The 17,500-nt window shown below is 47.0% G+C and overlaps 1 protein-coding gene across 6 annotated transcripts in view; it reads left to right on the forward strand.

Annotated features, from left to right (window-relative positions):
* The window catches only part of LOC144724512 (tenascin-X-like), a 166,160-nt gene that overhangs the window by 14,792 nt on the left and 133,868 nt on the right, over nucleotides 1–17,500 (forward strand). For all 6 annotated transcript variants that reach the window (XM_078603716.1, XM_078603715.1, XM_078603718.1 and 3 more), the window contains exons 3-8: nucleotides 2,375–2,503; nucleotides 4,447–4,581; nucleotides 10,014–10,145; nucleotides 12,023–12,169; nucleotides 15,260–15,415; nucleotides 16,626–16,856. In XM_078603716.1, the coding sequence (XP_078459842.1) occupies nucleotides 2,375–2,503; nucleotides 4,447–4,581; nucleotides 10,014–10,145; nucleotides 12,023–12,169; nucleotides 15,260–15,415; nucleotides 16,626–16,856 (930 nt within the window). The remainder of the gene's footprint in view (nucleotides 1–2,374; nucleotides 2,504–4,446; nucleotides 4,582–10,013; nucleotides 10,146–12,022; nucleotides 12,170–15,259; nucleotides 15,416–16,625; nucleotides 16,857–17,500) is intronic.

Consider the following 17,500-nt stretch of genomic DNA (forward strand, 5'->3'; position numbering starts at 1 on the left):
TTTTTACCGCGCGAGTACCAAAGCGCAACGACGCCGCGCGCCTTCGGTTTCGCGGTGGACGTTAGAGATCCCGTGAGGTCGTTTGCAAGGGTTGGCTGTTGTTGCGGGCTGTTGTCATGGTTCAAGTTACAAAAAATAAATATTACTGCAAATTCATCGATTGAAATGTACAAAGCAATCACCGAGCCCTTACTGCAAAAACATTTTTGGCAGGACCCTCCTGAAAGAGTCTTGAGAGTCGGTGAGGCTTTTTTGGTTAAACAAACATATTGAATTAAACTATTTAGTCAATTGCTCTTAAGTTCTGTCTCCATGAAATTTGTGTAAAAAAAATTGTGTACATTGATTTATAAGGTCACATGCATTACACCAAACTGCTTGGCACAAATGAAGGGTAGTACCTTGCTGATTTCGTCAAGGAGCATAAACCATCACACGAACTCTGGTCATCCTCGTAGCAGTAGCAGCTTTTGGCTCGCCATCAAACAAAGACGGTCATCGCATTGCGCACTTTTCAAATGCGTCCGGAATGCTCTTTCGTCCGATATTAGAAAGCTATGAACTTTTGAATCATCTAGATTGAAAACTCATTTCTTTAGAACTGCTTTTTGTGTTTGGTTTAGTTTGGTGGCCTCCTCCCTCCCTGACCTTGCTCAGCTCTCCCGCTTCTCGTCCATTTTCCAGTATCACGGTCAGGTTTTCCAGAGAAGTATATCTAACTTGAGTTTCACTCCTCATTATACCGAATTTCTTGCCAGTCCTAATGTACGTTTACGTTAGACCTCCGATTTATCACGGTTGGCTGCGTACGGTGCGAAAGAAGTTCAACAAACATAAAATACTCTAACGGTAGGCGTACGCAGACGGTTAATAGGTGTGGTTGGGGCTGCACGACAAGCAATGAGTTTGGAGCCACTGCCACAAGTGCAAAACTCTCTGCTCGGGCCATTTTCCGGCACGCGACATACGAGGGAGAGTTTACAGTGCCCACGGCCTCGAGTTTCTTCTTTCCACGTCGGGTTCGTGGAAATTTGACGAGGATAGAAATCTGCTTTTTCTAGTGAACATCAAAGTAATGCATTTTGTGGTAAGAATGTTTGCTCCCTGGCTAGAGAGCACGAGAGGGGTGGAGGGGAGGCTGGAAAATGACGCAGCCAACGCCTGTAACTCGTGTGGTGGGCCCGCAGAGTGGTAAATTGCGCTGGCCACGAGCTCAATAGAGGGGAATGTTCTCTTATAAAAGGTCCCTGATAATGTCTCTAGCTTGTATGAGGAATTGTAGCATGCATGTTGAACTTCTTTCGCACCGTACGTATCCAACCGTGTGCTGTTAAACCTGACGTGGGATTTTACGGATTTAGTCAATCAATTTGAACAATTTTACGTTGAATAATTAATTCGGAGACACAGTTAGCCCCTCCGCATTCTGGCCATCACTGCAGGTGGCAGGCATGTCCCCCCTGGGTGAAGACTGCCCAGGGGGCCAGATGTTCAGGGCAGTGTAGGTGGAGTCAAACGCAATCATTGGAGGGCTAAATCTTGTCGGAGGAATGCTAACGGTGGGTGAACATTTCAAAGCAGTGTTGGCACTTTTGGTGACAACTCGTTTCACCCATGTGATGGCATCAGGTGCCTTCCCAGGGGTTTTGTCATGTGCAATTACGATGCCCTGCAATGCGCTGTCTTTCAGATATTGATTAAGATCACCTATTGGATTGCACCTTAACTATTGTGCAACAACAGCTGTTGGTTTATTTACCCAATTTGAGGTAGACAAATATCGATAACTGTATATTAGTTGTGCTCTCACAATGTTAATTCAGTCATGTGCAATTGCCCTTGGTTTAATGGGCCTGCCTGTTGTCATAGATGGTGTGTTCCGTAGTGTAACATTTACATAATACGTTTTTAAATGGTACATAGTGTCATTCATGCAAATAACATCTCACAATGTTGAGACACCACAGATAATCTGTAAGATAGCCAGTGCCAACAATCGCCTAAGCTCTGTGATCCTTATATATTAAGATGTTTTCAGCCACTTAATGAGTGTTATATACATGGTGGTGGAAACTGGAGCACCTGGAGATTAGCTACACGTGTGAGGGGATACCTCTATTCCATACAGAAGGAACGGATTACATTAACTAAACTTGATTTTTGCTGTACCACATTCCCCTGGCAAGCCAGGGTACGGTTCCTCAATGCCCATGAAAGGGAGGTTCACAACATGTGTGTAATCCACCAACCCTCGTTTGTCTCCACAGCGCTGGATTACCGATGTACATAGCCACAACCGCCCGCATGCTATGTGTTCTATATATTATACTGTACTCATTGTTGCGCGTGCGTGCATGCGTGTGCGCATATGCAGGTGGATGTAACGTGAATGGGAAGATGTACTCTGTGGCCGAGCGTTGGGAGCGGGTCTACCTGGGCCGCATGCTCACCTGTACCTGCTTTGGCGGTGATCGTGGATGGACCTGTGAAGGCAAACCTGAACGTAATTATTCGCAATGCACCCAGTCGCCAAAGTCCTTTTCGTTGCGGCTGTTTGTCACAATTGAATTGGCAGCTGAGATATTTGGTCTTCTAAACTTGGTTCCCACCGGTTGTGCAGGTTGTACTGCTTGTTGTTCGGCACGATGTCCGACGGTTTTTTTTTACACCACGTCCTGAATCGGGCACATGACCTCGCAGAAAATGCAATGTCATTCCCGAAGAAGCTCTGTCGGCATCTGTCAGGCCTAACTCCAACACGCGGCATCGGATAACTTTTGCTTCCAGCCAATATGGAAAAACCAGGTTGTCATATCTAGCCTGTTCAATGGCCTTAACCACATTACTATTAAGAATACAATGTCACGGTAACTTTAAATTAAATGATTGTCTCACTTGAGCCTGGTTAATATGCACGGAGCAAACATTGTCCCCTCCCCCTTGTGCACAGATGCCGAGTTGCCGGGATAAACCGCAATAATTTATAGTACTATCCAGGTTTAAATCTTTTCAAAATCGGCATTGAACTTTGTGTACTCTGCGAGTAAACTTGCATTGTACGCGTTTCCCATTTTTATTCCTTTGGCTTTTTCTGCATTACTCCAATGATGGATTTAGTAGGCACAATGAGTGAAACGAGTGAAAAATACATCCCTGCCAAAGCACCTGCCCTTGCGCATAAACCAATCCCACTGTGGACCTTATGCACACAATACTGAGTGCTACCAAGCGTGTTCTTAAGCTCAAGTGTGCCATTGCAGCCTTCGCATAACAGCCTTGAAGTTTAATAATGCTTCCTCAGAAGTGTGCTTCCATAAATATCACTTGCAGAGGTGAAGGCTATTTAAAGAAGAACGTCTTATGATTACTCCGAAGGGAATTTTGTTTTGACTAATGTCTAAATTATGATTATGATTGTGGTGAATTATTTATATTCCGACACATTTATTTTGGGATATCTTATTAATGTAATAACTATAAGCTGGACCATTCGCCTTATTTTATTTTTCCTGGAATGCGTAAACCATGTGAGGACCCAAACCTTATGAGGTTTAAGTAAAAACTGAGACCATTTCCAAACATACAAAGACAAAGATCCCCCTTACAGCCTTAACAGACTGTTGGAACAAGTGCTGTTATTGAAAACCTATGAAGGCCAGCACTGCATATGAAAGGGTGGGTGGCCAGCACCACGCCCGGCTGCCTTTTGTCTCTCGAGCTGCGATGTTTACACATCACACAAGGTCCTCATTTAGACTCGGAATCAGAATATTTATTTTTACTGGGGGAATCCGTTGAGCTATGAAGCTCTTTCACAAATGACCAGTCGGGGCGGGTCAGAACGTTACAACAATAGACAATACACAAACACCATAGGAGTGCAAAATATTAGAAAGGAAAACAAATCACTTGAAAGATGTATACAGATAAAACTAAGGCTGAATTGACCCATGGGAGGCCCATTACTGGTTGAGATATTCACCACTGTTACCTGTTATTCGTCGTCGGCGGGAATCGAACTCGGGACGCCAGGTTCGTAGCTCGGCGTGCTAACTGCTGCGCCACCACTCCCCAAACCTAGACAAATATCGGCCGTATAGCCTTAACAAACTGTTGGCAAGTGCTGTTAGCGAGCACCTAATGAAGGCCGGCACAGCACACGAAGGGGTGGGTGGCCAGCACCACACCCGCCCGCCTTTGTCTCCCTTGTGGCGATGTTTAAACACCGCACTAGGTACTTATTTGAGGCCGAGTCATCCTATGGGAGGCGCACGGTCGGTTCAGATAATCGTCCCTGAGCAGGAATTGAACTCGGGTCGCCGGGTTCATAGCGCAGCACGCTCACCACTGCACTACCGCTCCCCGCTAACCACTACACTACCGCTCCCCACACGCACGCACGGTTTTTGACACGATGCGTTTGTTGCTCGCTTGTGCCCTGGTTAGCCGAATCGTGCTTCGACCAGTACACGGGGGGACGCTACCGTGCCGGCGAGACGTGGGAGCGCCCCAAGGGGGGCCTCGTGTGGGACTGCACCTGCCTGGGCGCCAGCGTCAGCCGCATCAGCTGCACCACTGCCAGTGAGAGACCCCCCCCCCCTCGCCCCCCCACTGCACGGACGCACCCGCCAGTCGCCCCGCATGCGCTGTCCTGCGGAGTAATCCCAGTGGCACGCGAGCGGAGGGGAATTAGAAGGAGATGGGATGGGGAGAGTCTACAGAATGTTTTTTTTTTCATACTTGCCATGTTATTTTTAAAGTGTATTTACATATTTCCTATTGCATTTATCGTCAAACTCAATATAGGTATGGAAACGTTGAAATGCCTCCTTCCTGCTTTGAAGCTTTGACCATTTAAATGTGTTGTGTGTTCGTTGTAGGTTTAATGGGGTATTTAATAGGATATTCAATCTGCAGTTGGAAGATTTGTGGTATTATTCGTGTTCACTCTGTTTCAGTCACTCGGCTCTGCATTTCACTTCACGGAACTGCGTATTTTGGCGAATGCGCGTAATGTGCACGGTGGGACAGCGATCCGTCAGCGTCTTTCAAAGCTCGCAGCATTTCAGTACAACAGGGCAACTGTGCTCGGCAAACATAGTTTCAAGTCCCTTGGGAAAGATAAGCTTTCAGTGCAAGACCATGCTCGAGAGCAAATGAAGTTGCCAATGATAACACAGGTTTTATGGATTCAGATCGCCGAGTTGTGTTTCTAGTCGTGACTACAGTGTTTTTATTGTAAATATTTACGTAGTTTAGACATTTATTTAGGTAAAATTACCGCACCTTTACATTGTTCAGTCTCGAGTGCAAGCTCGCTCTTACAAAGGAGGTCTGTGTCTCGTGTGGAGTTTTGTCTCCTGCCTCTGCGGCGGCCAAGTCTCTCCTCGCTGAGTTGACAATAGTTGAGTGTTTCGTGCCGTGCATGCTACAGCCGCCCAAATAGCCGAACATTGCAACACCTGAGACGGTCCTGACATGGTGAACTGCCGGGTTTTTTAAATCCATCCAAAGCTACCCAATCAGACTTGACTTTCCCTTGCGCACAAACATTATATCGCACGGATGGAAATGCGTTTAAAAACACCGATTAAACTCATTACCTCCGTCTTTCATGACAGATCTTTCACAAACTATGGTCTCGCAAATATACATTTATATTTTTGCGATTAATGTTTGCGATAAAGCCCATTAGATTCGAGTAGAGGGCTGTGTCTGTAAAACTTCATGATCCTTATTCATGTAGGAGGCTTTTTGAAGAGAGCTTTTAAGGATTGTATCATGCGATATTCGAAAAAAGTTTTGCTGCATGGATTCATGACCGCCTGGCCGGATTCCTGGCGTGCGATCACGCAAGGGCCTGTGCGCGGTGGTGACGTCACCGCGCACCTCTGTGTGATGACTTCATGCGCACGCCAGTGTCGAGCTAGGTTCATGCGTCGTGCCGACGTCATGCCTCCCCCCCACCCCAACCGCCTTCCACCCCGGCCGTGGATCTCGCGCACACGCAAATGTACGAGATACGCTACCATCCTATGATATTGTACTAGATTAGAAAAAAGTTTGGCTCGCTGGAGGGAGGGAGTGATGGTAGAACGGACTGACGGCCGTTCACGTCCAAAGGATGTGTGGGCTGCTGGTTTTTCCATCCAAATGCCTGGTTCTCAAAGCAAGTCGTGTAATCTGAGATGTATCTTAATCTGAGATGCAACCAATCTCGGACTTTACAAAATGAGGTGGAGCGGAGCAAGATGGAGTGCTGTTGAGAGTATTTAACGGATAACGATCAAGCAATGCGTGAATACTTCCCTGGTAAAGAAAATGAGCAGAAGGTGGCTGAAAAGTGTTGAGAGAGGGCGCATATTTGCAATTACACGAAGATGGGAAGATTATTATGATCAATTGCGCTTATTTTACTCGTTAAAGCCTCACCAAGTCCTGACATTTTTTTCAGGAGGCAATGATTGCCCTACATAGATTTAAATTGAGTCATTTCATGGGACAAATGCAATTTGAGGTAATTGGGGTGGACGGAGATGATCATAAATTGTTCACTGTTGAGGAACGTAAAGCTGACTTGGATGGGGTATGTCGCTATGATATTAGAAAAAGGTTTTGCTGGATGGGTTCCTGACTGCCTGGCTGGATTCCTGGCGTGTGGCCACGTAAGCGCATGTGTGTGGCGGTGACGTCATGATGTCATCCGCATGCCACAGTGTCGAGCCGGGTTTGTGGGTCGTGATGACATCACGCCCCCCCCCCCCAGGCCCCCAACCACCTACCACCCCGGTCGTGTTTCCCACGCAAATGCACGCGATACGCTACCATGCTATCATTATACTATGTTATAAACAAGTTTTGCTGGCAGTTGAGGAACGTAAAATGGGCTTGGATGGTGGTACGTCGCTAACAAAGGGACGATAGTCGATGGGGGAGACTGGTGACAAAATAGCAGCATAAGGGGAAAAAAAAAGTCCAGGGGGGACGATTGCCACAGAGATGGAGTGGTGAGAAGCTGCGTGCGCAGGGTAGTAGCGAGACGGAGGGTGCCATTGTGGGGCCACGTGGGGTGGCAATGGCGTCGGGGGTGGGAGACCCTTTGTCCAGTGGTGGATAGAACATGGCCGACGATTTTGATGCCTGTGTTGACCGGATGATAAATACCCTTTGCGTGTGTCTGTGTGTTGGGAAGAGGTTAACAAAATAAGCCGAGGGTAGTGTAGAAGAGGGAGGCAAGTTGTTGAAATGGAATGGGGATGCCCTGAGCAAGGAATTATTTGGTGCAGCTTTGGCATTGGTGCAAAAGCTCGTTGAACAAAAACAACTCGACGTATTCACCAACAACATTGCCTTGAAGAAGACGTCTAATAGATGACATTGCAGGCACTGGCACTTCTTCTTGAGAACAAGGAGAGCGTTCCAGTGTAATTTTTCACTGGGTCCTCCGGTTTTTCCCTCCACATTTAGAAACATGCGTTTTAGAGTATTTGGCTGCTATACATTTCCAGGCGATGATAAGCCACTTCGTTGAGCTATCATTTGTGGCCAGGTAGCTTCTGAAAGTGCTATATTGCTCAATATAAAATACAAAAAAAATCCAGTAGTGTGCATAGGCGTAGCACTCACGACTATTTAATACAGCGGAGCCAGTACTGCTTTTTTGGCAAACGATAATTACGTGAATTTGCTACCCAAGGGGAATTGTGGGTAGCTGCAAAGTAATTATGGGTAATGCATTTTTCTGCCGCTGCTCGTTTTGCTTCCCATAGCGTTGGGGCACGTCTCTTGCCCCTAATCGCTGGTTTCCGGTTGGTGTTTGTTGAAGAGGCCACACCCTGCCCGTGAGACAAAATATATACGAACGAGCGATCGTACGTTGATTCGGAAGGCCCTTGTGTTGGTTGATGTCATAAATGTGGGGCATGCATTAAGAGTATTTGGCTGTTATAAATGTCCACATGGTAAGCCACTTTGTTGAGCTATTATTTGTGATAGCCAAGTAGCTTCTGAAAAAGAGCTATATCGCTTTATGCGCCTTACCTGGAAAAATAAAAATAATTAAGTTTTTTGTCCTCTTGATCAAAAATATAATCCTGTTACAATACCGAATACATTGAGACATTTACAATCATCCTCCTAACACATAGGCTTTTGCGAACAATATCATCCATTATAGAGGTTTTTGGGTTAGATCGCGTAAGTATATAAATGTGTCGTTAAAACCCGCCACCACCCGACACAGCCAACTAGTAAGGGTTGTCACGTGGTGGGAGTAATGCATACATAATACTGACACTGTTAATTAAAAATTGCTGTAAACTTCCAAATTGTGCTTCCATCATTATAATTGTTGCAAGAATATTCTTTAAATCCTAGAGAATATATAAAAAAAACCTCAATACATACTATGTTGGCATTATGTTATTATACAAAAAACAGATGACTTTTAGTGCTTTTGAGTAACAGGATTTTGAGAATAATAACAGTTGTCTATTTTTGTACACAATAATACCATAATATTGTTCGTTATCGTGGTGCTGGGATTGGCGACCGCTATGTTGACCAGTGTGAAGTATGGCCAATTAACCCCGATGACCCACACGACGTGGGCAGGTCTTAATCCAGAAGGGGATTGCTTAGGAATGTTTGGCAAATTTATTGCGAAGTGGTTTGCGAGCGGACACCGAATGGCTTAGGCGAAAGAAAACCCTAACTCTTTGAGGGGTTTATGCCTTTAAAAGCCAATGCAGAAGCATGCTTCTATCTTCAGGCCACTTCGGCCCAGTATGTGAAAAGTCTCATGCACACGATGAAATGTGTATTTTACTACCAAACGCTGCCTCCAGGGCGTGGGATTACAGGCATGTGCCACCACCTCACTCTATGTGACTGCATTTTAAACATTTGACAATCTCGACTTCAGCACTTGCACTTCATTGAAGATGCAATTTGAGCTGCTGGACATTCCATAATGAACCAAGTTTAGAATGATTTGTTAACGTTTCAGGGGTTATGGTACATTTCTATTGATAGGAATTGCCACTTGTGGTTATGTAATTATTCGTGTGAATTCCTGCCCATTGGTGTAAACACGGCCATGGGTGGACTGTGTGAAGGTAAACGGTCGGAAGCCACAAATCCAGCCACGGTTTCCTCGCATACACACCAGCAGTGAATGGCATGGGACTTCCTCGTCTCGTCTCTATGCCAGGGTATGGCATAGAGACGAGACGAGCCCGAGAAGGGACATTGGCATCGGTGTCTGCATGCTGTAGACTGGTCATGTTTCTTTTTAGTCAGATATGTTCACAACACGGTTGAGGCAAGTGAAAGCATTTAACAAAATGTGTGCACGTGAAACCGTGTTTCCTATCGTAACTTTCACTGAATCTGCTTTCACCCAATAGGGCGTGACCTGTGTCTTTCATAAAGTGAAATAAATGTTTTTTAATCAGTTATATTGATGTTTACGGCTCCTATATATGCTTTGTATGTTGGGTAGTTGGTGGGGAGTGGCAGTGTGGTGGTTGGCACGCTACGATGTGGACCCAGTGAAGCCCACATTTGATTCCCGCTCACAACCAATATCTGAACCAGTCCTGGTCCTCCCCTAGGGTGAGTCGGCCTTTAAAATGAGTATCGCGGGATGTTGCGTCAACATCAACCCTGGAGGTGGGCGGGGGAGACACAAAGGTGGCTGGGCGGACTGAAAACCACCCCCACCTCCCTTGTGTGTGCCGCATTAGCCTACAGAGGCACTTGCCAACAGCACTGGCACCCAACAGTCTGTTAAGGCCCTGAGGGGAGGGAGAGGTGAGGGTGGGTGGTCTTGGTTGTTGTGTATTTCACAAGTGCTCTACTATGTATGTATGTATGTTGAACATCTTCGGCACCATACGTAGCCAACTATGCTCATGGTAGGTGTGGGGCGGAAGGCCCAACAAACTAAACGCAAAAAGCAGTTCTACAGAAATGAGCGTGAGAGTGATTGCTGGTGTGCGTGTGCCCCGTAGGTCGCTGCCACGAAGGCGGCAGCTCGTACAAGATCGGAGACAAGTGGCGGCGGGTGCACGAGTCGGGCGGCTACATGATGGATTGTGTGTGTCTGGGGAACGGCAAGGGGGAGTGGATTTGCAACCCAGTGTGTGAGTCTCGCCATCCCACCGCACCACCGGCACCGACACACTCGCCACCGCACTCGCGCCAGACTCGCACCACTCGGCACACTTGCCATACTCAACCCTGAGGGGCCACATTCAGGGCTGCCCATTTGTTACCCCAGCAAGCCCCCCCCCCCCACCGCATCTTATATTTAACATTGTGTGACGAATTCCAAGTAAACGTGTCGCGCAGTGTGTTTGTTTGTTAAGGCTACGTTGTAGGCTGCCCACGATTCTCTGGTGCAGTTGTGTTGCTGCAAAGAGTGGGTCTGGCAAGGAGGTTATATTGGCCCTGACGGCGCACGGTGGGGAGATGTTAACTACCTCACCAGGTATGCAGGAGGTTGTGTGTTCGTTCCTGATGCCTGTGCATTTGGAGTTTGCATGTTTTCTCCGTGGTCACATGGGATTTTTTCCGGGTCCTCCGGTTTTGTCCCTTCCACATTTAGAAACATGCCTTTAGAGTAATTGGCGACTATAAATTTCCAAATGATAAGCCACTTTTGTTGAGCTATCATTTGTGGCCGAGTCACTTCTGGAAAATAGCTGTACAGCTCAGTGGGGCTTTACCTGGTAAAATATAAATAGTAGTAAAGTGAGTGGATATTGTCAGTTTTTTTATTTTCGAGATGGACCTTGGGAAGTTTCCAAAACAGTCCTCTGCCATTCAACCTCCCTCCTCCTCCCCCTTCACGTTTACCTTCCATCTTGTTCGATCTGTCCCCATCCCCCCCATGCCTCAAGCTTCTTCCTGCGTGTCACAGCTCTTCCATTGTTAGCCGAGGTCCTTGTAGTTTCCACTGCAGAGCGAACACACGAGAGCTTTGAAAGAACAATCCCGCTTGATTTGTTGGCAACAATTTTAAATGGCGAATGGGGAATTGACAAACAATAGGTCCTTGACTTGTTTATGCTCGTCTCCTGAAAAATAACTAGGTTCAGTCCCTGATCCAGCTTTAATAGACAAGATCATGAACAACAATGCTGAAACCCACACATTATGTATGTATGTTGAACTTCTTTCGCACCGTGCGTAGCCAACCATGCTAATCGGAGGTGTAGGATATAAATCCGTTTTTTTTTAATGCCATTATAGATTGTTGTTAATTTATAGACTGCACATTAAATGTATATATATTTTTTGTCTACGCTGGAAAGAACACGGACAACATAACACGTTTTAGCACACTAGGGGGTGGAATGCTACATCAGGGCTTGATGGATAGTTGTGCTGAAGCCCATGAACACTTGCAGATGTGTATCGGTGAGTCATTCTTCGAGATTGAGTGCTAGTACCCCAATGCAGAGAGAATGTTTAAAACGTCCTGTGAAACCGATTCGGTTTCCCCAGGGAAAACAACGTGCGTGTGCATTATTATAATATCACTGTGTGTGATTTGTTTTCCATGTATTCACACGGTTGGTATATATGGTGTTGTGCAAACGTATACACTCAGGTTGTCCTTTTTTAATGATTATTTTTATTGTTGTTAAGTGTGCCCCTGACTGGACTTTCCAGTGGTCTTGGAGCTCTAACGCTCCATGCTGCAGGTGAAGCTGCTGTCTCCTGCCTCTGCAAGATTATCGGACGATAATAATAACATTTTTTTTAAACGAGCTGTTTGTGTGTGTGTCTATATATATATCTAGCTTGGTGTGTCTTCATTTATTGTGATGGTATATGTTCACAAGGTACAAGATGTCATACAGGATGAGGCGAATGGCATCTTTCCAGTGGCATGTGTTTTGATGCCCGGTTGTAACTGATGATCGATGGGTTGTCGGTATTAAACATGAAAACAGATTTCTACTTTCACTTACGCGACGTGTTTTCTCACCCCCCCCCCACTCCTGTCACTTAGCCGGCTCCCAGGAGCGCTGCTACGACAACACGCTGGGCTCGGCGCACCTGGTGGGCGATACCTGGGAGCGGCCGTACCAGGGCTGGATGGTGGTGGACTGCACCTGCCTGGGAGAGGGCCAGGGTCGCATCGCCTGCACGTCCCGCAGTGAGTGGGCGTCCCCCTCCAACCCTACCCCCCCACCCCCCCACCCCCCTGCACTCGCCGATGAGAAGCCCCCATCGGCCGCTCCCATCGGCCCTCCCTCCAGCTCCAAGTTCAAATCGCTCCCAGCTCGGAACGCGGCGACGGCGGTGGACCCGTTTGACATCGCTTTACCCCATCCCCTATCAACTGGTGAGGGCTGTCTTCGGAGAAAGCATTTTTTGCTGTCCTTCCCCCACACCTCCGATTAGCATGGATGTTCATGTACAGTGCAGAGTAAGTTCATCAGCCATCCATGCTTCCCCCGCGTTGCCGCGGAGTGTTGCTTGTTCTATTCGCTCGATCGCGTTCCCTTCTTCGTCTTGCCTCGTGCTCACCTCCTCTCTGACCGTTCATCACCTCGCCCCCTTGGCTTTGGTGCAAGTGCGCCTGTTTTTGTTTTAGTATTGCACAATTTTCTTCTCTAAGCACTACTGCTTGCCAGCACCTCCTTGAAGCGTTCCGTTGCATTGTTGCCTGCTCCGACGACGTTGTTGTCCTTGTTCTGTGCTGAAGCACCACAGGTTTCCCTTGCACCACTGGCTGGGTGACTGGCTACACGGGACTTTCCGTGGAACAAATTAACATTAATTGATTGCAATTAGGATTATGCTCGTTTAGCCAGGAAAAATAAACCTCGCCCAGTCGGTCGCTCCAATGTGCCGGGAGCATCATTCCTGCCTGAAAATAGCGGTGTACAATCCGAGATCAAATCGACATAGCATAACCATTAAAGCCTCCACAGTAGAATAACATATCGTGCTCGATGTAGTATGGATACCGTGTTACTGTGAATGCACACAATTTAACAAACAAAAAACTCCGTAATAGACGGCTCTCACTCTCTCCTTGTGCATCGCTGGGAGTTGCGCTATGGTGTAGATGACGCCGTGGTGCGTAGATTTCGCATGAATATTTTTTGAATGCTCGCCCTAGGGAGGAGGGATACGCATGGCGCAGTTGCGTAACACGTGTGCCCCGCAGCAAGAAGTTACCTGGGTTTGATCTCCGACTCGGGCACCTTTTCTGCGTGGATCTTTAAATGTTCACTAAGAAACGTACTGTTCACCTCAGGATTATTTGTGAAACGTGTATTTGAGTTTCCTAGCAACCTAAAAATGTAGTTTGTGAAGAGGTGCACATTTTACTACTAGGGTTTTTCTCCTTTTTCTGGCATCAAACCTGACACCTTTTTGCAAGGAATCATGTTAACATTAACCACAATACTTGCAGTCAAATGCAAACAAAAACAATACTTTGATAATGTATGCATTCTCCTTGAAACTCATTGGTCCACACCAGAGACAGCTTTTCTTAGAGCCTAGTCTCATATGGTGTTCGACCCAGATGACGCCCATAAGGCGCACAGTTCAAAGACAAAGCACTATCAAAGTAATGAGAGCTCGGGGTAAGCATCTACATTGATGCTTCCTTTGCATACATTTTCAGAGTATTGTTTTTTGTGTGCATTTGACTGCAAGTATTGTGGTTAATGTTAACATGATTACTTGCAAAAGGTGTCAGTTTTGTTGCCAGAAAAAAGGGGAAAAACCCTATTTGTATATTTTGGTACTGGCAAAGGAGAGTCCTCATGAGGTGCACATTTTGTAATCTCCTGGTACTGTTGAAGTTACCGTGGAGACCTTTACTTGGGAAAGACGACCTTGCTTTTTTTCTGGCTCTTTATTTATTTTTTGTTTAAACTTGTCCACATTTGTAAGGATGTTTACATTGAAGTTGGCAGTTAAATTAAATGAATTTCTATCGTAATTCTATTTAAAACTTGTGATCGATATCGGTCAAGTCGGTTTGTTTCGGGGAAGGCCCATAGGGCTAAGGAGCTCGTTTTCAAAGGTGACCCTGGCCAAAACAGCTGAGCACTCTCCGTGGGAAGGGAGCACTTCTGGTAACAACATAATATTGTGGTGCGGTCATTTCCCATGACCTCAACCTACTTTAGATGGTGCAGAATGCTCTTTTGTGTAGGAGCATAAAAGGAACTGTGCGATGGTAAAGTAAAATCGCACCTACCCAGTATGGTTGGAGATGAAATACACAAATCTGAATAGCACAGACGGCAATGACGATTAAAGGGTCGCGCAGCTTCTGTGTTTACAGTAGGGGTTGACTGTTGTTTCAGCAAAAGTCCTCCTACTTTCCACTGCTTTTTGCACAAAAAAAACCTTCCAGGTCTATGGCAAGTATGGCAACTTGGCCACTTTTGTCAGTTATTTATGGGCAGTCTTTTAAGACATCAATTCGGCCCGGTACCTTGATTTTTATTGTTTGGAGAATATCTAAACGTATAGATGAAACCGTACCTGCTGGAAGAGTAGGCCAAGTACGTTCCAGAGGGGGGGACGCCATTGAGCTTCATCTAATGGGGGAGGCTCTTCTGTCAGCAGTGGCATGAGCAAGCAGATGCGGAGCTGCACCTGTCGCAACGTTTATCTCAGAAAGATTATAGAAAATAGCAAAGTATGAAAAGCATCGGATCGTGCTTTCCGCTCGTATATTTAATTTTAATTTGTTCACGTGACTTTTACAGCCACTGGAGGGGTGCCACATTCGCAGTGGTGTATGAAAAGAGAATCTTAAATTGAATTGTGGCATCGAATTTTGACAATTCATCGCAAAGGGAGGGAAGTAAATTTTCAAATGCCCTCTTTTGTAGTACCCTGCCAGGTGGCTCAGCGGCAGAGCGAGCGGCTCGCAATCAGAAGGCCGCGAGTTCATCTCCTGGTTGGGGTTGACTCCGCCCATCATCCCGCTGGGGGGGGGGGGGGTCCATAAAATGAGGACCACTTTCTGGCGAATTCAACAGTGGTTGTCCGATGGATAGACTCGCCCCTCCCATAAGAATGTGGAATGCCCACCACTTGCTCTGGAAATGGGCATTGCCTCAATACTCATTCGAGCATTAAATTACAGTTCTGAGTCAAACTGGTGTGCTTAGCATCTATATCAAAATAAATAAATATATAGTACGTATAATTGCTCTAAAGCCGCCCAATCGAACCGTCTGCCTTTCAACTCTGTTCAAAACCCCCCCAGACCGCTGCAACGACCAGGAGACGCGACGCTCGTACAAGGTTGGCGAGACGTGGTCCCGGACGGATGCGCGAGGGCAGCCCCTGCGGTGCCTCTGCATTGGCAACGGCAACGGGGAGTGGAAGTGCGACCGCCAGACCTCCAGCGTCACCGCCACGGGTATGCCGCCCTCGCTCCTTCACAAGTCTCCTCCGAGTCACTGCCGCCACTGCCCCCCACGTTTGTCTACGGCTGTCGCGCTCGCCTGGCGGCCTAGTGGCGTCACGGTGGCGAGATGTTAACTACCTCGCCTGGTATACAGGAGGTCATATATTTGGAGTTTGCGTGCCTATCCGTCTCCTCTCTCTCCACCCATGGTTGCGTGGATTTTTCTCCAGGCTCTTCGGTTTTTCCCTCCACATTTAGAATCTTTGTGCGTTGTTTAGAGTATTTGGCTGCTATACATTTCCACATGAGAAACCACTTTGTTGAGCTGTCATTTGCGGCCAGGTCGCTTCTAAAAGAGCCATATAGCTCAGTGGGTCTTACCTGGTAAAATAAAAATATTTTTTCTTGCGAGTATGTTAACTCCTAACAAAACACAAAACCCAAGAAGGGCCATTTCCCTGAAACGTCACCTAATATATATATGTTTTATATTTGTTTTCCTTTTAAGGTCACATAGTGGCCTTTATCGAGTCCTTGGATGTTACTTGTCCTTGTGCACCACTGCTAATAAAGCAGCATCACCAAATAATGTGTTTTGATGTTGACTACTGTGTTATCAAGGTTGCAAAGTTACAGCAAAGCTGTGGGGCTTAACCATGCCACAGTTGTGCCCTCACGCAAACACTACTGATGGTGGTGGCTATGCACGTGGCCTGCAATCCAGCCCTGTGGAGGCAGCGAGGGTCGGAGGATCATACAAATTTTGTGGAACTCTCTTCCTGTGGGCATTGAGTAGCGATACCTTGACTCGCCAGGAAAACACAGTACAGCAAATATGTGGGCTTGGCCTCTTCCCTCTGTGTGAGATGGTGTTTGTCCCACATGTAAACATTCATTAATTGGCCGATAACACCTTCATATACAGAGGACCGCAGAGTTTGGGCTATTAATGGTGCCGGCTCGCTGCGCAGGCTGCTTCTTTCCCGCTTGTCTGTGCTGTCTCGTGCCTCTCAAGCCATTCTCTCTCTTCGAGAGAGGTGTGAATGCAGTGCAGCTGCGGCACGTTACAAGTTGCAATTAGTTCCCTCTTCTCGATTGAGTGCCACACATTCGACGAGCACAGTTGGCCACGCACAGCGCAAAAGAAGTTCAACGTGCGAACGATGGTTTGTCGGCGGCGTGCGCCCCCCCCCCCCCCTCCCCCCCCCCCCTCTATCTGTAGGTACAGGACAGCTGCACCAGGCAGGTGTGCAGGACTCGGCCACACACCAGAGCAGTGTGCAGCAAACGAGCGTGCACACGAGCGTGCACTCGTCGATGTACCGGCCCACGGTGCAGTGCGAGTCGGACGGGGGCGTGCTGTTCAGCACCGGCGAGCGCTGGGTCAAGTCGCAGGAAGGGGGACAGCTGCTGTGCACTTGTCAGCCCAGTGGAGTGAACTGCCAGACCATCAGTAAGCCCCGTGGATACATTCACCTTGGAAGTTGTTGGGGATTTTTTTTTTTCATTGATGATTAGTAATTTTTTGTTCGACGCGGTAGATGCATTCCCGAAAGAAGGCCGCGTTAAGTGAGGAATATTCGTTGCCGAATTGCATTTGCACTGTAAAGTCTTTCCATGGCGGGACAAAAAAACTGAGATGAGGATACGCCACCGTGGTACTGTATCGTTCAGCGTACTGTATTGTGTACCGCTCAGGCACGCAGCTCAAGAAAGTGGTTTGTCCCATCGACCGCTCAGAAACTGCGTGTATAATGGTGCGCATTCTGCAGTATAACAGAGTGCACGTTCTGCGTAATAACGGGGTGCGTGTTCCGCATTATAATGGTTGCCGCGTTATAACGCTGCGCGTTCCGCGTAATTACGGTGTACGTTCCACCTAATAACGGTGTACGTTCCACGTTGTGCCACAAGTGTTCCTTCATAGCAGAACCGCGTTTGAGCAAAAACGCGTGATAGTGTGGACACGTGTTAAGTGAGGGCTTGCGGTACGGCCGGAAAAAGTTAAAGATTCATAAGATGTTTTTTATATTTTGACCAAATGTCTGTTGTAAAACCCTCCGCCACCTGACATTGTCAAAGAAATGAAACTGCCGC

This window comes from Lampetra planeri, chromosome 21 (assembly GCF_965212315.1).
Source record: "Lampetra planeri chromosome 21, kcLamPlan1.2.h2, whole genome shotgun sequence".
Lineage (NCBI taxonomy): Eukaryota > Metazoa > Chordata > Hyperoartia > Petromyzontiformes > Petromyzontidae > Lampetra > Lampetra planeri.